General features: G+C 40.2%; 2 protein-coding genes and 1 long non-coding RNA gene across 7 annotated transcripts; all 3 read left to right on the top strand.

Annotated features, from left to right (window-relative positions):
• Positions 1 to 794: 794 nt before the first annotated feature.
• Positions 795 to 7,374, top strand: si:cabz01007794.1 (mucin-5AC). The gene is made up of 7 exons (XM_024373423.2): positions 795 to 948; positions 1,714 to 2,255; positions 2,648 to 2,839; positions 3,761 to 3,859; positions 4,209 to 4,353; positions 4,603 to 4,818; positions 5,196 to 7,374. The coding sequence occupies exons 2-7, from the start codon at positions 1,716 to 1,718 to the stop codon at positions 5,237 to 5,239; spliced, it is 1,236 nt and encodes a 411-aa protein (XP_024229191.1). The 5' UTR covers positions 795 to 948; positions 1,714 to 1,715; the 3' UTR covers positions 5,240 to 7,374.
• Positions 7,375 to 12,878: 5,504 nt separating this feature from the next.
• LOC112215082 (serine/threonine-protein kinase PLK4) lies at positions 12,879 to 17,799 on the top strand. Of its 5 annotated transcripts, none has more exons than XM_042298245.1 (10): positions 12,879 to 13,028; positions 13,713 to 13,857; positions 14,071 to 14,152; positions 14,346 to 14,449; positions 14,543 to 14,626; positions 15,026 to 15,087; positions 15,235 to 15,309; positions 15,809 to 15,863; positions 16,245 to 16,433; positions 16,544 to 17,799. In XM_042298245.1, exons 2-10 carry the CDS (start codon positions 13,732 to 13,734, stop codon positions 17,417 to 17,419), a joined length of 1,653 nt encoding a protein of 550 aa, XP_042154179.1. In that variant the 5' UTR covers positions 12,879 to 13,028; positions 13,713 to 13,731; the 3' UTR covers positions 17,420 to 17,799. The 5 variants fall into 5 exon arrangements, with proteins under 5 accessions (XP_042154179.1, XP_042154181.1, XP_042154180.1 ...); XM_042298247.1 differs by having other exon boundaries at positions 12,894 to 13,028; positions 13,707 to 13,857; XM_042298246.1 differs by having other exon boundaries at positions 12,894 to 13,028; positions 13,703 to 13,857.
• Positions 17,800 to 21,024: 3,225 nt separating this feature from the next.
• Positions 21,025 to 23,294, top strand: LOC121839392. The gene is made up of 3 exons (XR_006078930.1): positions 21,025 to 21,690; positions 22,115 to 22,179; positions 22,718 to 23,294. It is a non-coding gene; the product is annotated as an uncharacterized LOC121839392 (long non-coding RNA).
• Positions 23,295 to 24,757: the final 1,463 nt, after the last annotated feature.

The following is a 24,757-nucleotide window of genomic DNA, read 5'->3' as shown; positions in this document are numbered from 1 at the left end:
AGGTCAAGGGGTCTGAATACTTTCCGAAGGCACTGTATATTTGAAACAAGTAGGATATTTTAGAGTTCACAATATTGCACTTTTTCTGGCTCGTTAATACATGTCATTTAGAAGACCCTTTTATCCTAAGCGTGCATACATTTTATGTATGGGTGGTCACATACATAAACTTCTGTCATCTTCCGACAAATTAAATGTATTCATTTGGGCCATTGAAACTAAAGCCAGCATATGTTTTTTTGCTTCACCAAAACTGGTGTCTAACCCTTTGGCCACTTGATACAATCAAGACTGTACTCAAAAGACTGCCCTCCACTGTGTGAGGTTGAACGCTCAATCAAACTGAGCCAGATCTGAATGACACGGTTATTGATCATAGAATCAGTAGAAATACCATTTTCAAAAGGCACTCGCACATCTGAGCAATCTCTTTGCAGGTGCATGGCAACAGTTGAACAAAATGAAGGAAAAAGGAAACATTTTAATACAATTAAAATGTTATTTGGAGTTAGCAGTAGATTATATTTAGGCCTAGATTGTATCTATTGTATCTAACTTCATGATATTATTATTTTTTCTTTCTTTGCAATATAGTTTCCAAGCATATTTAATACACAAGGGAAGAGAAGAAATCGGATCCATGAAAAGGGTGCAGTGACTCGACACAATCTATTGTCTGAGTATCAGGCGTATGACCAGCAATTGTTTCCACTCAGTACACCCTCCCAGAAAGGCAGCACCTGAGGAGAGAAGCAGGTTTCTCCATCCTTTGTCCCTCCTCCCCTCGCAAATGCTGTGTAAATAGCGGATGTTTGAGAGAATCTTCCCCTCGACCACACCTCTGTTTTAACAGTATAGCTGTATTTACAGTAGCCGTGAGCACAACTTGTTCAAAGTGTGGTGCGACGCTTTTTACCTCACGGAATCGTGCAAGTCTCCAAATCACAGGTAAACTTTTCATCACTTTTATCTAATCATGTGGATGTTTTAAAACAACAACTCATTTGTTTTAAAATCAAATTCTATTACGTTTCTTGATTTATTTGGCGCTGGTTAGTTTTATAAATACTATCAGATTATAACTTATGAACCTTTTCTCCTTGGAATAGCCTACGGACGTTTTTCGTTGTTTTTGTCACATGATTTAATTGAATTAGTGGATCTAGGCTACTAATTAATCATGTAAAAACAATAACAGTCTAGTCTTAATTCAACAAGCTTACCCATTCACTATGCAGTGTTTTGTTGTTGTTAAATTCACCACCCATGATATTAACAATTAATTACCAATTACCACAATAATGGCAGGCCTATGTTCATTCACTGGCATTTTCTTTTCTTTCTATTGAACCATTAGTTTAACAGTTAAGTTGACTGAGAACACATTCTCATTTACGGGCGAGATAGGACACTTTGCCACTGGGGTTAAGACCCCTACTCTTACGATTAGTGCCATGGGATCTTTATTGACCAATGTATGTTAAGGTATTCATTCAAACTGGTATGATAATCTTATGTTCCCATGAATACATCTCAAAGCTTTTGAAATAGGTTTAGTATCATAATCAACATGATGGTGCAATGCATCTGACTGGTGATTATTACACTTGGAAATGTTTCATTGTAGCTGTCCTTTTTATTCATTATTGTTATTGTTAATATTATCATTATTATTACATATCCTAATCGCCTGGATCTCTGTTACTGTATCAGGAATGGACAATAGCGGCAGACTAATGATCGCAGCCATCATGGTAATGGCGTGCATGGCGATGGGAGCCGAAGCACAGAACTCTTCAATGACTCTGAACGCTACTATGGCACCCAACGCCACAATGGCACCCAACACCACAATGGCACCCACCACTACAATGGCACCCAATGCTACAATGGCACCCAATGTCACAATGGCACCCACTACTACAATGGCACCCAACGCTACAATGGCACCCAACGCCACAAAGGCACCCAACGCCACAATGGCACCCACTACTACAATGGCACCCAACGCTACAATGGCACCCAATTCCACAATGGCACCCAATGCCACAATGGCACCCACCACGACAATGGCACCCAACGCCACAGTGGCACCCACCACTACAAGGGCACCCAATGCCACAATGGCACCCAACGCCACAATGGCACCCACCACCACAATGGCACCCACCACTACAATGGCACCCAAACCGACAATTACACCCAACAAGGCAATAGCCCCCACTGTTGTCAACACCACCGTCCCAGCTCTCACGGTGAGTTACCTAGGCTACATGTCTCACAGTTTCAGACTACAAAAGAAATACATTTTCTCTCACTCTTTCTGCTTTTCCTCTCTCAACTATCCCTATTTCCCTCTCTAATCTTATCTCTTTCTTTCCTCAACAATAAACCTCACAGACTGACATGGAAACAGGAAGTAGATCAAGCAATAGAGTGCCTGATTGGGAGTTTCAACTGCACTATCTCACATAGCAAACAATGAGGCAAACAATGGAGTAAAACAAGCTTTATTCTTTGTATTCGTCAAGAATCAATATCATTGATTTAAAAGTAAAAAAATATGTCTACCAATTGCATATTGACCCTTTAAGCAAAAGAGAATGACAAACACAACAGCAACTAATGAGGGACTCTTCATACACAGCAAAACATCTCAAGGGCGGATTGTGGAAAGACTCAGTTCTGTGCTGCTGAGCCATCAGACTGTGACCCGGCCATGGCTGGTTCATGTTTCTTCGTCTCCACGCGGCAGTCCTCGGGACAGACCTTCTCCCTCCAGCTACGAGGAGAGTCCAGAGGCTACATCGCTGTAGGCTTGTCCAAAAACACCACCCTGGTATGGAAAACTGCCTTCAAATTAGTAGACATTTTACAATACCCAGGAAAAGTGAGTTAGGATTTGTGATAGGAGGAAAGTCATTTTAACCTCTAAAAGTCTACTAAGCTAACATATGACATTGTTTTAAGATGGTCATACTATGTCTCATTTAGTTATTTCATTTGAAACGTTATGACCCCTGTAGGCAAATTTTTAAAAGGCAAAAAATTCCAAATATAAATCATATGGTTTCTATCTTGTTTTTTTGCACACGCTTAACCACTTTTTTTGGTTGGCACAAAACTACCTCCATGCTTCCATTCGTTTCTTTTTTACAGGTATCAGTTACCTTCAGGAGAGACCCATGACACTTGTAGAACAAAACGGAGAATACCATTGTGTTCGTGAGAATCTTCCCTTTCCATAGTGGGGTTATATTAGTTTGTAGCCCAAAAGGTTCAGACGCTATTGACATAAATTGGCACACCGGCGGCACCAACTTCAGACGAGTGACGTGGGGGTGGTAGAGCGAAACTGAGAACACCATTGTGTTCGTGAGAGTCTCATCTTTCCATAGAGTGGCCATATTAGTTTGCACGCTACAGATGTTTTGGTGAATAGATCGATTTTTGGGGTGTCTCATGGTCTGACAACGTTGTACTGTAGCTCGATCACCTTCCACCGCAGATGTGGAAGGCCCGACATAGGCGGATGCGATGGATAGAGAAGCAGCCCATGCAAAAACGGACAGATTTTGATGCAGATTTTTAAATTATGTCACTTAGATTGACACATAGGTCAATAGACTCTTAATTAACTTGAGGAAATTCTGGATATTATACATTTGGGGTCTTGAGATTGATATTTAATTAATGACTTAAAAAAAATATATGATTTATTTATAGTTATTTGAATCCATCCTCTCGCTCTCCTCTGTAGGGCGTTAATGACACGACCTACGTGTGTGCCAACAACAACGGCACAATGAAGTTCTTCACCACTCTCCTCCTAAATAAAGTTCTGACAGTCACTGGCACGGTGAGTTGAACCAATCAGAAACAATTGTTTCACTTCTGCCTTCCTGGAACGCCTTTCAGGAGCAAGTTTTGATTTCAAGCAAATTCCAGCAGTTAACTGATATTCACCCAATGAAGTTGTGAGTTGAACAAGATCTAGAGCCAAGAGTAAGAGTAATTCATGAACTTGAATTAAAACATTTTCTGAGTGGTCATTTAAGTTCAATTTGATCCCAATGCTGCATATACACTCGGGTGCCATTTGGGACAAGGCCACGGAGAACAACAATGTACCTGACTAATTCTAGGCCTACTGACATTTGGCTAATGTCCATTTTGACTAATAATGTTGGGACTCTTGTGTTGTGTAGCTGGCTGTGGACTCTGTGAAGGGCTCAGTCAACGGTCAGATCATCCAGTGCACCTTCTCTGCTACTCTCCCCGAAGCTACCAGGAGCACCAGGAGCACTGACACCAGCTTCGTCCTCTCCGTTTCCAACGGGACCGTAATTAACGGTGAGGCACTCATCCAAACACGCTCCAGGGTGAAGCTTCCTCTAGATAGAGACCTAGGATCAGCTTCCTCTTCCCCAATCCCAACCTTAACGATTAGTGGGGGAATTGCTCAACTGACCCAAGATCAGCGTATACAGGCAACTTCACCCTATACCTCCAAACACCCTGTGGACATTGTATCCCCTCTTTCTGGGCCATCTCTAACTCTCCCTGTCTCTCTCTCTTGCTCATCTTTTTCTCCTCCCCCAGGAACCCTGGGTACTCCTAAGGTTGTCCTGGTCAACAATGCAGCCGTGGACCTGGCCAACCCCAACAGTACTGTGATCAACTCTTTGAACGCCGCCCCCACTAATTCTACTTCCTCCACTACAAATACTTCCACCACTACTGCTACTTCCAACATTGCTGCTACTTCCAACACTGCCTCCAGCCATGCCTTGGGCCTGCAGCACACCCTGTCTCAAGGTACCAACCCCATTGGAAATCGCTACTGCTAACACTTTTATAATAAGAACTGATAACATGATTGATTAAATGTTAGTATTTCAATATTTGTAAAAATGTCTAGCTGTTTCTAAGGATTAAAAGCACTACAAGTCATGAGCACTTGCGTCATTTCTAAACAATTAATATTGTTTATCAATAAATGATTTATATTAATTGATAAAGCATTTATAAACATGTATGACTTTTTATAACTGTACATTCATGGAAGTTATTATAAAGTGTTACCGTAGTACCTTATCTCATATAATCCCATATAATCTTCAGTAGACAACCAATCTTCCTCTCTCTCTCTCTCTCTCTCTCTCTCTCTCTCTCTCTCTCTTACTCCTTCACAGCTCTGCTGATCCTGTTTGGTGTGCTAGGTATGATGATGCTGTAATGATGATCTGAAGGTGACACACCATGAACTCAGAAATCCTGCATCTTTACTGCCACTGACACTTGGCAAGGCTGCATCCCCAAATGACACCCTATTCTCTACATAGTGCACTACTTTCACTGGGTTGAGAATACCGTAAGGTGCCTTTTCAGACGCTCTGGTTCTGGGTTAAAAGACCAGGTCAGATCTGAAGTTATATGCTTATAAATGCATGTCATTAAACATACATAGTGAAACACTTTCTAGTTGGGGGTAGTAAGACAATAGCGTACAGAATGGATCCGGTGATACAAGGCCCAATGCTAACATTTTCACCATTTCAACCTCATATTCATCATCTCCAGCACCACCATCAACACCAAACATCAACACCTGTCTTCTTGTATTCTGTTGACCACGAAATGTCGAACCCGCCGTTTTCACATATATTGATGTCTCAGGAGGTTGGTGGCACCTTAATTGGGGAAGACAGGCTCATGGGAACGGCTGGAGCGGAATGGTGTCAAATACATGGCTTCCAGGTGTTTGATGTTGGTTCGGGTGGTGTTTCAGATGATGAATATGTGGTTGGAATTTCCCTATATATACCCCCCCCCATGTCATCCCCTATACGTTTAGAATCTTTGTTTTATTTTGTCTTTGCTGGTGTGGTTTTATGTTGGTGTAAGTGTGAGTGTGTGTTTAAATATTTGTCTTGAGTGTTGGCACACATTCTCATAGGTGACACCACAAATTGGCAGGAATGTGTGTGTGTGTGTGTGTTTGTGTGTGTGCGAGCTTGTGTGTGTCTGTCCAATAATGAAGCCACTGGATGGTGAACTGTTCTTCCTGATTACCCTTTTAAATGAAACATGTTTTAAATGTGCAATTATGGAAATATTTGTATACATTTTTTTTCCCAAACAACGTTTTTTACAATGCATGTTTGACCTTTCGTGGGTATATTTGCTTAATCAGTTGACACTCAAACTGACAACTTTTAATGCGCTGCACACTCAATCACAGAAACACTCAGGGTTAGTTCGGATTGCGTACTGTTGTATGAGTCATGTCTTTTGTAGGGTGTCTCATCAGACAGTTGGTAAAGGTGGCCATGTTTGGAACCAAAAGCGTAACATTTAGAAAGCTTAAACGAAGAGCTTACAACAAAATATATAAATACACATAGACTGTAGCACTTTCAACACAATATATGAAAAGTGCTTTACAAATAATGTTGTTATAGTATCATGAATGAATGAATGAATAAAGAGTTTACAAGTAAGTGCCAAAATAAAGGAAACACCAAACATAAAGTGTCTTAATAGGTCGTTAGGTCACCACAAGCCAGAACAGCTTCAATTAAACTTTGCATAGACTCAACACATTTCTGGGGCTCAATTGGAGGGATGCGACACCATTCTTCCATGAGAAATTCCATCATTTGGTGACTTGTTGATGTTAGTGGAAATCGCCGCTCCAGATGATCCTATAAGTGTTCAATTGAGTTGAGCTCTCGTGACTGAAATGGCCATGGCATATGGTTTACATCGTTTTCATGCTCATCAAACCATTCAGTGACCACTCGTGCCCTGTTGATGGGACCTTGTCACCCCATGGGGGCATAGCCATGTTTGCCAAAATAATGGCCTGCCCAGCATTTTTATACATGACCCTAAGCATGATAGGACGTTAACTGCTTAATCAACTCAGGAACAACACCTGTGTGGAAGCACCTGCTTTCCATACACTTTGTATTCCTCATTTACTCAAGCATTTCCATTATTTCGGCCTTTAAATATACATCTCTATTCATGAAAAAAAATACCCCAAAAAGGTAATTTTTGCACCTCTTCACTTCCTTGGCTCAACATTGGAGGCAACCAAAACCCAACACTGTTTTACGTCAGGTACTTGACTTAACGTATTCCTTTCAGCTCCTAGTAGAGCAAGGGCCTCAAACATTAGATAAAGAGCATGAGTAAAACATCCTGAGAAATCATATTTTCAGAACACAAAAACATGTATTACAGTTTTAAATTTAGCATTGAGAAGTATACTCTGGTATTGGAATGGTATATTATTGGTATAGTTTATGATGTTTGTTTTGTGTTATGTGTACATTTCAACAAATAAAAGCAATTTTTCAAAAAATACTATTCGACAGGAGAAAATATACACATACATTTGAATTAACAGCCCAGACTGCTGTAATAGAAAACGCCCCACTAATTGCTCACTATACAGAGAATATGAAGCTGGTTCAATGTTTAACTTGGCTGTAGAGCGCTCCTTTGGTAGCACACCAGGTTTCAGGTTGGTAGAAGAGGTTTGAGTAGATCAACAGTATCAACAGGCCTGGAAAAACTAACACACAATAAAAAATTTAAAAATAGAGTGATTTTTCAACATGACTGTTCTACACTGCCACCTACTGGTTGACTCAAGTAATAATCAACGGGCTCAACGGCATTAGAGCAGTGGTTCCCACATTTCTTATAGTCCAAACATTCAACCTCCAGCTGCATACCTCCTCTAGCACCAGGGTCAGCACACTCTCAAATGTTGTTTTTTTCATCATTGTAAGCCTGCCACACACACACTATACGATGCATTTATTAAACATAAGAACGAGTGTGAGTTTTTGTCACAACCCGGCTTGTGGGAAGTGTTATAATAATCAATAATTTTTCTATTTATTTAACCATCTTACATATAAAACCTTATTTGTTCATCGAAAATTGTGAATAACTCACCACAGGTTAATGAGAAGGGTGTGCTTGAAAGGATGCACATAACTCTACAATGTTGGGTTGTATTGGAGAGTCTCAGTCTTAAAATCATTTTCCACACACAGTCTGTGCCTGTATTTAGTTTTCATGCTAGTGAGGGCCGAGAGTGCACTCTCAAATAGGTAAGTGGTTGCAGAGGGCATCAGTGTCTTAACAGCACAATTTGATAAGGCCGAGTACCCTGAGCGCAGCCCAATCCAGAAATCTGTCAGTGGCTTCTGATTAAATTACATTTTCACAGAACCGCTTGTTGCAATTTCGATGAGGCTCTCTTGTTCAGATATTGGTAAGTGGACTGGAGGCAGGGCATGAAAGGGATGATGAATCCAGTTGTGTGTGTCATCCGTTTCGGTAAAGTACCTGCGTAATTGCGCACCCAACTCACTCAGGTGCTTCGCTATATCACATTTGACATTGTCTGTAAGCTTGAGTTCATTTGCACGCAAAAACTCTTACAATGATGCAAAGACCTATGTTGTTGTCCTTGTTAACGCAGACAGAGAAGAGCTCCAACTTCTTAATCATAGGCTCAATTTTGTCCTGCACATTGAATATAGCTGAGGAGAGTCCCTGTAATCCTAAATTCAGATCATTTAGGCGAGAAAAAACGTCACCCAGATAGGCCAGTCGTGTGAGAAACTCATCATCATCATGCAAGCGGCCAGACAAGTGAAAATTATGGTCAGTAAAGAAAACTTTAAGCTCATCACTCAATTTAAAAAAACGTGTCAATACTTTGCCCCTTGATAACCAGCACGTATGTTGTAAAAGCTTTACATGGTCGCTGAGCCATATCATTGCATAGTGCAGAAAATATACAAGAGTTCAGGGGCCTTGCTTTAACAAAGTTAACTGTTTTCACTGTAGTGTCCAAAATGTCTTTCAAGCTGTCAGGCATTCCCTTGGCAGCAAGAGCCTCTCAGTGGATGCTGCAGTGTACCCAAGTGGCATCGGGAGCAACTGCTTGCACGCACGTTGCCACTCCACTATCTCTCCCTGTCATGGCTTTTACGCCATCAGCACAGATACCAACATTAGCAGCAGCTACATTTGGCTACATATGGACTGTTAGTGGAATTCGCGCAAGAGAGTAACGGTTAATGTGATTGGATGTTCATTTTTTGACTAGGTTACACCTGAGGAGGATGAATCCACTGTACCAATTTTGGTAATACCATTTACTGGTGTTTTGTTGATCATTCCATTGTTGTTCCATTGTACAAGGCGATTTTTAAAAAACTGTGTCTCATTTTCATACAACACAATCATTGACTCATTGGCAAGAAAAAGGTGAGATTCATGATATATATTAGGATTATCTTTTTTAAAACAATTTTAACATCAGCATTTTAATCTGTTTGTTATGAATGAATTAAGTATGTGTTAATAATTGATGATGAATTGAGAGGTTCTGGTAATGTCTAAGCATCTGATTCGTAAAAACGTCCAAGTGGGTTGCCATACACAAGGTCACTGGTTTGAATCCCACCCTAACCTTAACCAATTGGAATTACTTGCCCAAATGTAAACAATATCTAAACTTACTCGCCTAAACTTTACCACTTCATTGCATTAGTTTCTGCCCTAGAGGCAAAGCCAGCCTTAGAACAAGATGGGAAAAAACAATCTGCTGGATACTTTGCATTACCCTGCTTTGATTAGTTTTGTATTTCCCTGATGATCCCCAGGTATTCCCCAAGTCTCTCTGGGGTTTCATTAATTCATCTCCACTATGTAAGGTGAGCTGGTTGTGACAGAGATGTAAGTGCAGTTCCTAGGGTCGTTCCTATGATTGCAGTCCTCAAGTGCTTTTAAACTTTTTTTCTTCCATACTTTGGGCCTTGACTCCTAGCTGTGCGGCTTGACCAGGAGCATATCAGAACTCTTATTGGCCAACAGGAATGTTTTCCCGGGTCATGTAACACTTTATTTGAAGGTACAAATATTAGCCACTAATTTGTAGTTTAGAAGTGTGCATAAGTATCTTATAAGGCCTTTATTACGTCTCATTAGCCAAATATTAGGCCAATCCTTAATAACCCCTTTAGCATATTCAATATTTAATAAAGAGCAAGTTACACAAGAAACCAACTCTCAGCAAGCTGTCTCAAGGACGGGACTAATAAGGGCGTAGTACCTCAATATGTGTTTCCTAGGTTACATTTCAGAATAGGGAAACACGTATTGAGGTACTGTTATTATACAGCTTACTAAGAGTCTGTTGTGTAACTTGCTCTTTTTTAAAGGTCCAACGCAGCTGTTTTTATCTCAATATTGAATCATTTCTGGGTAACTGTGATTGTTTTCAATTAAAATGGTCAAAAATAAACAATAATTGCTTCTTCGCAAAGGGCAACAGCTCAAGCAAGACATTTGCTAGGACTGTCTGTGAGTGGTCTGAGTGGGAAGGGGATTTTTTGTTGTTGCTGTTATTGACAGAGAGGTTTCGAACTCTCTTTGTTATTGTCACGCCCTGACCTTAGAGAGCCTTTTTTACATCTCTATTTGGTTTGGTCAGGGTTTGACTTGGGTTCGGCATTCTATGTTCTTTATTTCTAGGTTTTGTGTTTCTATGTTTTGGCCGGGTATGGTTCTCAATCAGGGACAGCTGTCTATCGCTACTGATCCTCAACTTCGGCGATGTCATCTACAAAATAGCTTCCAACACTCTACTCAGCAAACTGGATGCAGTTTATCACAGTGCCATCCGTTTTGTCACTAAAGCACCTTATACCACCCACCACTGCGACCTGTATGCTCTAGTTGGCTGGCCGTCGCTACATATTCGTCGCCAGACCCACTGGCTCCAGGTCATCTACAAGTCCATGCTAGGTAAAGCTCCGCCTTATCTCAGTTCACTGGTCATGATGGCAACACCCACCCATAGCACGCGCTCCAGCAGGTGTATCTCACTGATCATCCCTAAAGCCAACACCTCATTTGGCCGCCTTTCGTTCCAGTTCTCTGCTGCCTGTGACTGGAACGAATTGCAGAAATCGCTGAAGTTGGAGACTTTTATCTCCCTCAACAACTTCAGACATCTGCTATCTGAGCAGCTAGCCGATCGCTGCAGCTGTACATAGTCTATCGGTAAATGGCCCACCCATTTTTACCCACCTCATCCCCATACTGTTTTTATTTATTTACTTTCCTGCTCTTTTGCACACCAATATCTCTACCTGTATATGACCATCTGATCATTTATCACTCCAGTGTTAATCTGCAAAATTGTAATTATTCGCCTACCTCCTCATGCCTTTTGCACACAATGTATATAGACTCTCTTTTTTTTCTACTGTGTTATTGACTTGTTAATTGTTTACTCCATGTGTAACTCTGTGTTGTCTGTTCACACTGCTATGCTTTATCTTGGCCAGGTCGCAGTTGCAAATGAGAACTTGTTCTCAACTAGCCTACCTGGTTAAATAAAGGTGAAATAAAATAAATAAAATAAATACTTAGGCAGCCTTTTTCCCACCTGTGTTTTGTGGGTAGTTGTTTTCTGTTTTGTGTCTTCACCAGACAGAACTGTTTCGTTTTGTTCCACTTTGTTATTTTGTTTCAGTGTTCAGTTCTGAATAAATCATCATGAACAAGTACCACGCTGCGCTTTGGTCCTCTTCAGACGAGCGTTACAGTTATTGGTCTATTTTAACAAATGTATCACATGGTGACGTCACCATGGAAGGCCTAAACTCCATTCCAACGGAACAGGCTGACAGAAAAGTAGTTGAGTGTCATCCACATCGACAACAAAATGTAATTGTTGTCAATGTGTTAATTCATTGCAGTGGCTTCAGTTGCATGTTACTTCAAGAATAAACTAGTAGTAACTGCTCTAACACACTGCTCTCTGCACGTAATCTGGTTGAATAGAGTTTTAACCAATAAACAACCAATAAAGAACCTGAGAGTGTTTGTCGGAGACTGTAGAGTAGACAACAGTACCTCCACATGGCAGTGTAGTGTGTGATACAACTGTGATATGACTTTATATGCCGCCTTTTACAGACTGTCCTAAGATTGGTGAGAGCCATCATGTTTGTCGTATTTTTTTTAGGAAGAAAAGGAAGACCAGCCGGACCTAAAGGCGAGATACGGGAGACTGGAGGGAAGCAGCAGTCCACCTGAGAAACATTATTGGAATAAAAATGATCATGTTATTTCAGTTTACCAAGGTTGAAGAAACATGAGTCTAGTGTCATGTTCTTTCACATACAAGACTCCAGTTTGATCAGCCATTCGCTCTCTTAGGACCATGAGCTCAAAGCTAGGTTGGTATTACTTGTGATGCAAATATTGTTATAGTATGTGAAATTGAAACAAGACTATGATATTTTTCCTCACAAAATCACTCAGAGGTAGAGTTGGATAGCCTACTTTTGAATTCCTATTCATCTTTAACCAAAGACAATTCCCAAAGCAATACTACTCTACCACATCTGCCAGCTGGTAAGCAGAGCTAAGCAGCTCGCAAAACTGTTTTAATGAAACACAAGATGAAAAAAATAGCAAACTGATGCATGTACAGTATGTTAAACCGTTTTCTCATATCTGTTGACTTTTTAATATGAATTTGTAATTTATTTTTAGCAGTGTGCCAAAAAGGAAAACACATAATTATTTCACCCTGTTCAACTGATAATAAGCATGTGTTTCAGGTACAGAGGACAATAAAAAGCATGACAAAATAAACAAGTTGACGACAGTATACAGCTCGTTTCAACACTCTAACTTGTGAATGCTTTCACTTTAGCCTAAAAGGCATTTATGAGTTCTTGTAAATCACATGATCTGAATGCTTTAGTTTAGCCCAAACTTCGCTGTAGTCCCTCCCAGCTGACACAATGGTTGATAGTTGATCCAGGATTGCTGAACATGCAATGCGGATATGGGTGTGGGTGGGTTAGTTTGATCATGCCAAGGAAGCAGAGGAGCCCTGCACATAAGACTGGAACTCCTATTCAAATCATAGTTTAGGTAAACCAACAGCACAACCAGCAGACAGACAAGCAAAGGTAAGCCTGTGTAAATAACATATACACCTTACTGGTATGTTTGTATTACCGCAAACGCAAATGTGTTTATACACTGAGTGTACAAAATATTAGGAACACCTGAACTTTCCATGACAGACTGGTGAATCCAGGTGAAAGATACGATCCCTTACTGAAGTCACTTCTTAAAACCACTTCAGTCAGCGTAGATGAAGGAGAGGAGACAGGTTAAAGAAGGATTTTTAAGCCTTGAGACAATTGAGACATGGATTGTGTATGTGTGCCTTTCAGGGGGTGAAAGGGAAAGATCAAAGATTTACAGTAAGTGCCTTTGAACGGGGTATGGTAGTAGGTGCCAGGTGCATCGGTTTGAGTGTGTCAAGAACTGCAACGTTGCCGGGTTTTTTTCACGCTCAACAGCTTCCCTGTGTATCAAGAATGGTCCACCACCCAAAAGACATCCAGCCATCTTGGCACAACTGTGGGAACCGTTGGAGACAACATAGGCCAGTATCCCTGTGAATCACTTTCAACACCTTGAGGAGTCCATGCCCAGACGAACTCAGGCTGTTCTGGGGGCAAAAGGGGGTGCAACTCATTATTAAGAAGGTGTTCCTAAAGTTTTGTACACTTAGTGTATATTGCAATTTATTTTATTGATTTTCAAATAATATTGCATTGCTAATTGAAATGAGTGAGACACAGATTCCAGTGAAATTTAAAGATGGGGAAAACACAGAGTGTCCTTGAGAAGAAAGGATACACTACCCAGAAGGAGGTAGAGAATGGTGTCATAGCTACTGACAAACATGGGGACCAGTTCGTCATTAAAGAGATCAAACTGAATGAGGTATGTGAGAACTATTTGTTATTTCTGAATTGATTATATCTTAGAGTTTTTTGGAATGATCACAGAGGGATAGGATACATAATTGGTTTTCAATTACAGGCAACTCTGCAGGTGCAAAAATAATGATTGATAATGACATGTATTCATAAAGAGAAAATAAATAATTAACATGCCTTTATCTTTCAATAAGTCACATATCATTTGTTTTGACAGACATCTGTCCTGAACTCCAGTGTTGAAAGCCTCAGACAGATTAGTCACCCCCACATTGTAAGCTACAAAAACTCATTTCTAGGTAACTACATTATTATCGTTGTCGTTACATTTGTATTTAAATGTATTTTATTTGTTTCAGAGACAATGTATTGGAATTACAAGGTAATACAGTATCAGCAACTTCAACAAGTGAACTACTACAGTATTAATATGTTTCACGATTAGTATTCCCAAGTAGTATTCACACACAAACTACTAATACATTTTCACAGAGGATAACTGCTACTATATAGTGACAGACCATTGTGCGAAGGGAAATCTCTCTCAGAAGATACAAGAGCAGATGACAAACCCTACAGAAGATTACTCTGAGAAGGTAGCTGAAGTAATAACTAGAAAATTCCACACCACAACTGTTTTAATTTTTTAATTTTAGGCTAAATATATAATCACTTTGATACCTTCACAGATTATGGACTGGTTTGTCAAGATCTGCATGGCCCTGAAGCATGTACATGACCAGGGCCTTCTTCACAGAGAACTGAGACCCCAGGTACCGCTAATAGAACATCATGCAAAAGCTATTAGTTTAAAGATAGCCTGGAAATAAACTTAAAGTAAAAGGAGGGTTAATAAAATGTAAGGTTTTATGTAAAACCTAGTTATTATTATTTTATTTGATTAAAATGTAACCTTCATTTAACTAGGCAAGTCAGTTAAGAACAATTTCGTATTTACAATGACTGCCTACACATGTAAAGCCTTCTTAAACAATCAACCGCACGTTATTATTTGGGTGGGATTGTTGACATGGAATTCACAGCAATACAAATAGAGATGATTGCAAAAACGTATGATATGATTCATGTCAGTGCCTAAATGAAATAATGGAATGTCATAAACTGTTGCTTAATGCCTCAACTGTACAATGATATTTTATGATCCATACTAGAGCGTACTCCTCACAGAATTTGAAACACTTCGTTTGGGAGCGTTTGGAAGTGTCAATGAAAAGTATGTTACTTGGCTCATGATGAATTTACACAACACATATTAATAGTTAAATACATTAATAGTTGAGCATTTTTGATGTGTATTTTAGTATTTTAGTATGAGTATTTTAGTATTTTTTTGTGTTCATGTTCCAATTTCTTTTATCAGGATGACCAACGAGGATGGAATGGTGGGTTATTTAGGCCCAGAGATTCTAACTGGTGGAATGTATGACACCAAAAGGTAGAAAATATTTAACATGCATATTTAAATATATATTCCTGCATTTAAAAAAAAAAGATATTGATTAAATAGTTAGTAATTACCCAAAATGTTGAAGGTATAGTGAGGTGAGAATGAAATCACTAAAGCTAACAAAACATTTGAGGGTGGATAATCAATAATTTACTGTAACTTGAACCTTCTGTCACAAGGCCTATGATATGGTATCATAAAATATGTCAAAGTGATGTCACAAGCCATACTGTATGTTAGGTAAGCCAAGCCAATAAGATGACCAAGATAATAATGAAAATGTAAAATAAGTTGACATTTTTCAGAGATCAGCTGTCATGGCGCGCACACACACACACACACACACCCCACACTGGATATGTTTATGACATATCTATGAAGGCTTTATTATGGGGTTATAAATGTGAAACTATACGTGTGAGGGTTATGCAGTGTAAAATAATGAGAATAACATGAGAATTTATTTATTTATTTTCCATCTTTGCAGTGATATTTGGTCTTTGGGATGCGTGCTGTATGAGTTGTGTATGCTTCAGTGTGCAGTAAGTAATCCTGCATTCAAATGCCCATTTTAATTTCGCATTTTCCAGTTGAGGTTGAGTGTAGTCAAATGGTTTTAAAGTAGGAATAATTCTTCAACTAATGAGATAATAGTATCTACCCAGCTAGCTAAAGATAGCTAACATTGACAAAGTCAAACTAACTACCTGTATTTTATAAAAACTATTAAGATTGTAAGATTGCTCTGTATAATCACTTTTCAGCTTAAAAGTTAAAATATCATATACCAAAACTTGTAAATTCTGACTTGAAGGGTCAATCAACATCCAATTATTCCGACACATATTGAATGCATTCTATTTTGCCTGTCCACCACCTAGCTAAAGGATATTGGGTGATCATAGACAGTTCTTTCTTCACAGTTCACTGCAGAGAACACAATCAAGCTCATCCGCCAAATATTGGGAGGTTCTTACCCATCTCTCCCAGAGAGCTTCTCATCTGAGCTCCGCGACCTCCTGTGTGACATCTTCCAACAAGACCCGACCATTAGGCCTTCAGTTGGTGACATCATGGCGAAACCCTTCATTATCAGTTTCATCACAAAAAAGGTTTGCTATACAATTTCAATTAATCAATTGTTCAACATGTATGTTTATCCATCCAACCATCTACATTTCCATTCATTCATTCATCTAAATGTATTCATGCATTTCTATAGAGTGAGAAAACTGTGGAGGAACTCCAGACCACCTTGGACAAGCTGAGAACTCTGGCAGACGGCTTGGAGAGTATGCACAAAGGCACCACCATAGGCAGTCTGACGGGAGGTGTTATTGGAGCAGCTGGAGGAATCACCTCTATAGTGGGGCTTATCCTGGCTCCCTTCACTCTGGGCGCCACCCTGATCGTCACTGGGGTTGGTATTGGGGTGGCTGTCGCTGGTGGAGCCACTGCCGGAGTATCCAACATCACCAACATGGTCAATCAGTCCACCGACCGCCGAGCCATCAAGAACATCATCAAGGAGTTCCAGGAGAAGATGAACTCTGTGGTGACATCTCTGCAAGACATCGCTGAGGGTTTGGAGACACTCATGCAAAGTAGCTCTTCTAAGATAAAAAGTGCCGGTTTCAATGTAGAGGCCGCTGCTAGTGCTGGGGTGAGGGTTGGGAAAGGCCTTGCGGGCACAATAGAGCTCTTCAGACTACTCCGGGTGGCCAATATTGGCAAGGTGGCAGCCCAAACTGCCAGGGCAGTGCGTGTGGCAGAGGTGGCGACAGGAATATTTTCTGCTTTTTTTGTAGCTGTTGATATCTTCTTCATCGCCATGGACGCCAGAGAGATCCACAACATCCGACAGGCGAAGGCGAATGAACAGTCTGGTGATACCAGCAAGTTAGAAGTGATGGACACAGACTCCATCACTGAGCTGGAGCCTGGATGTGAAGAACCAAAGGCTGAGGTCAAGTCAGAGACCATGAAGTTCATCCAGACGATCAGACAGACAGCTGAACTGCTACAGGAGAGCCTGGACGAACTGAGTGACGTCATCTCGTTCATTCCTAAGATAGAGGACTGTTACTTAGACGACTGATCTACTCAGTGATTGTACGGGATGCATAAACAGATCCAATCATACTTTAATATTGAACTTCTCTGTAATAGACCGGTATGGGCAGATGTCCGTTTTGATCGCCAGAAACTCACTTTCATCCTTAAGACATGGCTTCTACAACTCAGTTATGACAACTAAGTGGTACAGAATCAAAATCTATATCACAGACGCCTCTACTTCTGAAAATTGTAATTTTATATCACAACTGTCGGGATTGATTTGACCTGTGTATTATATTCATGAAACAAATTGTATCAACGTAGTAAGCAACTGCAAAATGATCCGTTTCAATCTATTCATGGATGAAAGTGCATGATGATTGTATGGAATTGTGTTAATAAAACATTGACTGAAAAGTTTCTGAAATATTGTGCATGAACGTTTCTTCATGGTAAAATAATAAAGATCAGGTTTTTTTTTTAAAGTGTACAATGCACCACATCTGTCTTTTGTCCTGATGGTAGCATTTTCCAGGCCCAAATACACACTGGTAAACCCTGTTGAAGTACAAACAATATTTCAAAAACGTTCATATTTAGCAGCCTGTTAGTATCCGGTACTTGTTTGTGTTGCACCTGTATCCTGGAAAATGGACGTGTCTGCGAATGGCCATCTGTTAACACACACAAGGACAGACTTGACCTCAGGTGAACCCAAAGAATCACATTAACCGTGTACACATTCTCCATGTGGTCCTGTGTGGCTCAGTCAGTAAGACTTCAGAGTCGTGAGTTCAATTCCCATTGGAGTCACAAATTGTTCTGTAAGACACCGCATAAAAGCATCAAGCTAAATGACAATACCCATCCTGCCTAAGAATACTCTGTTTGAATAGTTCCCTTTTATACATTTTTCATAGAGTCCTTGAACATGTCTGTTTTTTCCCCTGCGTCCTAATGACACTAACATTGCGTAATGTTTCACATGGAAAGGTATAGAAAGGAACGAGACAGCACAACGAGCTACCCAGGTAGCCGAGGGGTTTTGTGTGAATTTTGATACTACTTACGTACAAGTTGTAGAATGAAGGACTGACTCAGACCCTGGTGCTGCCGTGTCTGTCTGGGACTCAAACTCTCAGTGAAGAATCTGAAGAAGTCAACCTGAATGACATCATGGTACAGATTCAGCCTGAACAGGCACAGGGCGTAGACAGAAGTTCTTCTCAGATCCAAGCACCTGCCCTAGCCAAGACAATCAGCAGCTGACAGCCAGACATGTGTAACCTTCTGATGTAACTAGGAGCCATGAAAACGGACAGCTACAGAGAACAGTTGGAGGAACTGAAAAACATGGAGACTACTGTTGACTCCTAAATGCAAATTAAAGTAATCAAAATCCAATGTTTAAACAAATTAATTTCTATATCATGTATTCAAGGGTTCAGAATGAGAATGTGTTTGTTTTTGAGCCACATGCCTGTAAGCCGAAGACGAATGTCCATCCCTAACAAGAATGGACAATAAAGTTTTGAACTTAAAGGGGAAGTTCGGCCATTTTTACATGTGGCCTTATTTTCACTCTTTCTGTGCTTGTAGTTGTTCCCCCAAACTGTTTTTAAAATTATTTGTATATTTTGTTTAGTTACAGAGTTATCCATAGACTACAATACATTATTATACATTATACATTATACATTATTAATACATTATTAAAATGTTATAAAACACTGTTATAAAACACTCCAACCCACTAATATTACATGAGAATCTCTGTCTGGATAATGTCTCTGCACTCACTTTAAAAAACAAATGTTCCACTGTCCCATAATCCAATATTTGCAAATGTTTTCTTGTTGTTATAAATAGCATCATTCACTGTGATTTTTTTTGTGCAGAGACATTATCCAGACAGAGATGCTGATGTAATTTGAGTTGGTTTGGAGTGTTTTATAACATATTTGACACACATTTTAATAATGTATTGGAGTTAATGGCAAGTGAAGAATCAGCTAAATGTGACAAACAATTTTCTCTGTAACAAATTATGAACAAAAACTTTTGGGGGGATTAACTAGAAGCACAGAAAGAGTGAAAAAAGGCCACATGTAAAAATGGGTGAACTTCCCCTTGAAACTTGGGAATCAGCTGCTTGCTAACAAAGAAAATGTCACATGATACTGTTGTTTGATCAAGCAGCACAGCTCACAACCATTAATGAAAGGCACTGGGCCTCTCTATTAACTACATATTTTTGCTAAATGTTTTACATTGACACAATACCTGTTACCTAGGTGTCAGCTAGAGATGACATACAGGAGCTGGCAGGGATTTGTAGCGTTGCATGTCTACTTTGATGCTATTTAACATTTTCGAATCTGAGACTAAATAAAGCCAAATATATTGATAAAAGTCACCTTGTCCGAAAGAGATTTACATGGTTATCAAAATGTCACTCCAGGATAAGCCTACAGGAAACACAGCCCTTATTTTAAGTGTTTCTAAAATTCCCCATGGGAAAAAAATGACTGGTGGAAAAACGATTGGAATTATTTCCCTGTTTGACCTCTAGGTTTTATGGGTCTTATGGCAGCGCCACTGTGGGGTTCTATAACATACAAGTAAAACAAATAAAAATTATGTTTTATTGTCACATATGTAACGGATGTGAAACGGCTAGCTTAGTTAGCCGTGCGCGCTAAATAGCGTTTCAATCGGCGACGTTGCTCTGAGACCTTGAAGTAGTAGTTCACCTTGCTCTGCAAGGGCCGCAATGGGTAACGATGCTTCGAGGGTGACTGTTGTTGATGTGTGCAGAGGGTCCCTGGTTCGCGCCCGGGTATGGGCGAGGGGACGGTCTAAAGTTATACTGTTACATTGATGCTGTTGACCCGGATCACTGGTTGCTGCGGAAAAGGAGGAGGTCAGAAAGGGGGGTGAGTGTAACGGATGTGAAACAGCTAGCTTAGTTAGCGGTGGTGCGCGCTAAATATCTTTTCGATCGGTGACGTCACTTGCTCTGAGACCTTGATGTAGTAGGGGACTGTCTAAAGTTGTACTGTTACACATACACCAGATAGGTGCAGTGAAATGTGTTGTTTTACAGGGTCAGACATAGTAGTTAAATTAGCCCTTAGAAACAGGGACCCAGTTTTCGTTGCATTAAAATTAAGCAGTGATTAATACTGCCCAAGGAGAACCAGAGTAATGTATGAAATACAGCCATCCAGAGTAAACACAGTGTCACGACCTCCAACCGAAGTTGGCTCCCCTGCCTGTTCGGGCGGTGCTCGGAGGTCGTCGTCACCAGCCTACTAGCTGCCACCGATCCCTTTACCTTTTTCTGTTTGTTTTGTCTTATTAGTTGCACCTGTGTCTAATTGTTTCCCTGATGTGCTTCCTCATTTAAGAATAGTAAACCCGCCCTTGTTTTGTGCGGGATTGATTTTGTGTTACGTGTTGTGTCGTTGGGTGTGTTCGTGCTCCGGACCGTGTACCCTGTGTTTTGGGTTGGTCAGTATTTTTCGAGCCCTGTGTTTTGGGCATTGGATTTTGGTGCCATATTAAAGTGCGCTTTTCCCTGTGGAACTCTCTGCGCCTGATTCTTACCTCACATTGTCACGACTTCTACGGAAGGTACCTCCTCTCCCTGTTCGGGCGGCGCTCGGCGTCGCAGGTTTACTAGCCGCCACCGATCCCTTTTTCCTTTTCTGGTTGTTTTGTCTGTCTTCCTTTTCACACCTGGTTTCATTTGCGTTTATTTCTGGGTGTATATAGAGCACCTGTTGCTTGCCTTAGTTCGTGCGGGATTATGTTTGTGTGTATTTGCGCTCGATTATCTTTGACGTTTATTGGTTTCACTATTTAGGCACGTGTATGTAAGTGTCGGAACTGTGGTTGTTCCTCCGTGTGTTGGCACGAGTTTCTGATCCTTCGAGAGCCTAGTTTTGTTTTTGTCTGTGCCATTTTTGTATTGGTGGATATATATATATATATAACACGCTTCTCAGAAATCCCTGCTCTCCTGCGCCTGACTCTTACACCTCTCACCGAGACGCACCTTATCACACACACACCCAGTCCCTCGTGACACACACAGCGCTCACTCCATGCAAATATTAGTCCACAAACATTGTTCAGCCAGTCTGAAAATGCATTGCATATCATGGAAATGCTAGTTTCAGTATTCAAAACTCCCAGCTGCATTGCTGTCTATTAGATACAGTGGAGGCTGCTGAGAGAACGGCTCATAATACTGAACAGAACGGAGCAAACGGAAATGGCATCAAACCTGGAAATCACCTGTTTGAGGTATTTGACACCATTCCACTATCTCTGATCCAATCATTACCATTAGCCCGTTATCCCCAATTAAGGTGCCACCAACCTCTTGTGAATAGATAGTTAAGTTAAGATTGGGCAGTTTGCTATTTTGCATAAGCAAATTGGCACCCATAGGCAGTTAACACTGAGATATGTTTAACACTGAGATATGTTTAACACTGAGATATGTTTAACACTGAGATATGTTTAATAAAGAGATCCAGACTAAGTTTTTCATACATTTACATGATATAAAAACAATGTCATTGTATATAAAGCATCATAAATGTGTGGTTTGCGTCACTTGATGTTACATATACACAACGTGAATTTTTAGAGTGGCTATAAATTATTTTTTTTGTAGAAAATGTACTCCGGCATCTCTGGACATTTTGCATGCATTGAATTTCAGAAAAGCAGAACTGCCGTGTTGACAATGTCACGATCGTCGTAAGGAACGGACCAAAATGCAGCGTGGTATGTGTTCATGATTAAGTTTTTAATTAAAGAAAGCACTCAACACTGAATACAAACTATACAAAACAATAAACGAATAACGACCGTGAAGCTATGATGAGAACTGTGCTGTCACAAGCAACTAACCTAGACAATCACCCACAAACAAACAGTGAAACCCAGGCTACCTAAGTCTGATTCTCAATCAGAGACAACTAATGACACCTGCCTCTGATTGAGAACCATACTAGGCTGAAACATAGAAATCCCAAAATCATAGGTCAAGGACTGCTGCTTACCTCCTGACTCCTCTATCTCCCCTTTAGGTCTGGGTGGTCCCACATTACCAGGGGGTCCCTGTGCCCCTATCCCTCCTTAAAAAACACAAACAACATACATTTAATTTTGTACAGATCATTCCCTAAACTGGGTGTATTTTTGTTTCAACTGGAAATTGTGCAATGTCTTGATGTAAGTCAATACATTCTTTAATGTATTTACTAACATTTAATGTATTTACTAACATTCTTTAATGTATTTACCTGGCTTTCCCCGGCAGGTAGAGATTCAACTGTGAGGTCAGCAGACAACCTGGGCAGTGCCATCTAGTGGACTCTGTGAGGAGAACAAGCTCAGACTCATTGGGCTTGCACGGCGGGGGAGCTGACATCAACCCAACCTCTTGCCCTGGGCTCGTTTTCATCTGTTGCTTATAATCAGAACAGAGTTTCCATCCAGAAACAACCTCTAGCCCCTAGGATCTGTGTAGATCTGAAAGGGTGGGATAGGTATGGCCAAAGTTCCACATAACCGTTTTCCATTACAGTGTAGGCTATTCATAGAGTATTCTTTCCCTGTTTTGGACAGGGAAAGAATTTCTGTGTTTTGAATGGTACTGTTATTCCACCCCACAGAATACAGTAACATACTGTATCTTTGGAGCTCCAAAAAACTTTTGACCACTAGTGGGTACATGTTATTGTTGTTTCTGGCTCATTAACATATTTTGAGGCGTGGCTTGTAAGAGGTTATATTTGTTGCACTGGTGAGTGAGACTGCTGTAACAATTTAGATCCCACATGGTTATTGTGCCCCATTGCAGTAATTATTAACCACTGTAAGTTTAAGCTGTTGGAGGGGGGTTGATGGGTATTTTTTTATTATGTTACCTATGTTGATGTACTGGTGCATCAATTGACTCTAGGTGATTAAACGGTTGAGCATTTTACTATGTCCTTTAGGTCTGTTTTGCCTTGTAGTCGCTGCCAGTTTGGAATCCTTTGTTAAGGCCTCCAGAAGTGCAAGTGATATAAAACACCAAATGTGAATTAATATGTTGTAATGCGTGAACACTTTACCCAGCAGCCAACCTGCTTGCACCAATCCATTGTCCTACCCTCAATGAATTTCATTCATCCATTCGTTCATAAATTAATTCCGAAGTACTTGCTTTGATACCGTATTGATATTACAGTAAGTGTACTGTAACATGAAATACTGAATTTTACTTGCCACTGAGCTGCCTGTAAGTCAAAATCATGGCAACCCCTTTACAGTGTTTTAGAGAGCATTTTGCCTTCACTCATTTATGTCAGATCTATGAAGTGTTTAGAGTGTAGGGGCTAGAGGTTGTTTCTGGGTGGGGCCAGAGTTACGGGTAAACCACTCTGCAAGTGTTGCATCTGCACTTTTTAAATATCTATCAGTCACAGCTAAAACATTCAACAATAGTTGCTGATACAGCAAAGATACTGAGCTCTGTGCATGATGATTTATAGTGTATACCGATTTATAGCCTCTCCTACTTTATGGTCAGGACTTGTTGATACCTAGCTCTTTAAAGTCTGGGGTTAGTCCAAGATGTACTCTTAAGGAGCCTTCCATTACTCCTTAAGGTCCAAGGATCTTATATGTTATTTTCAGAGGTACACTGGCTCTGGCAGCCAAAACAGCCAAATACTCCATCTAAAAGTGAATAGATTCTCAATTTCAATACGATTCTAGAAAAATAAAGCCTGTTACTTTTAAGTCACATCAAAATAATTCCACAACAAAATATACTTACTGTTTTAAATTAATCTGCTTTCACAGTTGCAGGCGACAGAATGTTTCAGTGACAACACGTTTCTGGTGGCCGCCTTCTGTTACACACAGGTCTTCAGAGCATGCTAGATAGAGCATGCTAATTAGCACAGGTGGTCCCTCTGTCTTCCGTCTGTCTTCTGTAAACAAACGCTGTAACATGGAGATATGGCCGTGTGGGAAACATAACCCTAACCCTATGAAGGTCTATGGAAAGTGATTTCTCGCTGATATAAAAGATAAGGTCCTCATGCTTCCAATATCATTCCACAAGTGATGCATGTTAATAATGTTAAGACCAAACGTCGGGGATCTTAACAAAACCAAAATGATCAACCAAGACAAAGACCAATCTATAGATCTATAATGCCTATGTTAATTTGTAAGATTAGTAAAAAGACCTGCATCGTGGGTAGTGTAAAGTATTATACACACACACCTTTAGGACTCTGATTTACTCTATCATGTTTTGAGTTCAATTCCATATTTTATGTCATACAATTTTTATAATCTTAAT

The sequence above is a fragment of the Oncorhynchus tshawytscha genome, linkage group LG15 (genome assembly GCF_018296145.1).
Source record: "Oncorhynchus tshawytscha isolate Ot180627B linkage group LG15, Otsh_v2.0, whole genome shotgun sequence".
Taxonomy (NCBI): Eukaryota; Metazoa; Chordata; class Actinopteri; order Salmoniformes; family Salmonidae; genus Oncorhynchus; species Oncorhynchus tshawytscha.
This window is presented reverse-complemented; position numbering and strand designations above follow the sequence as displayed.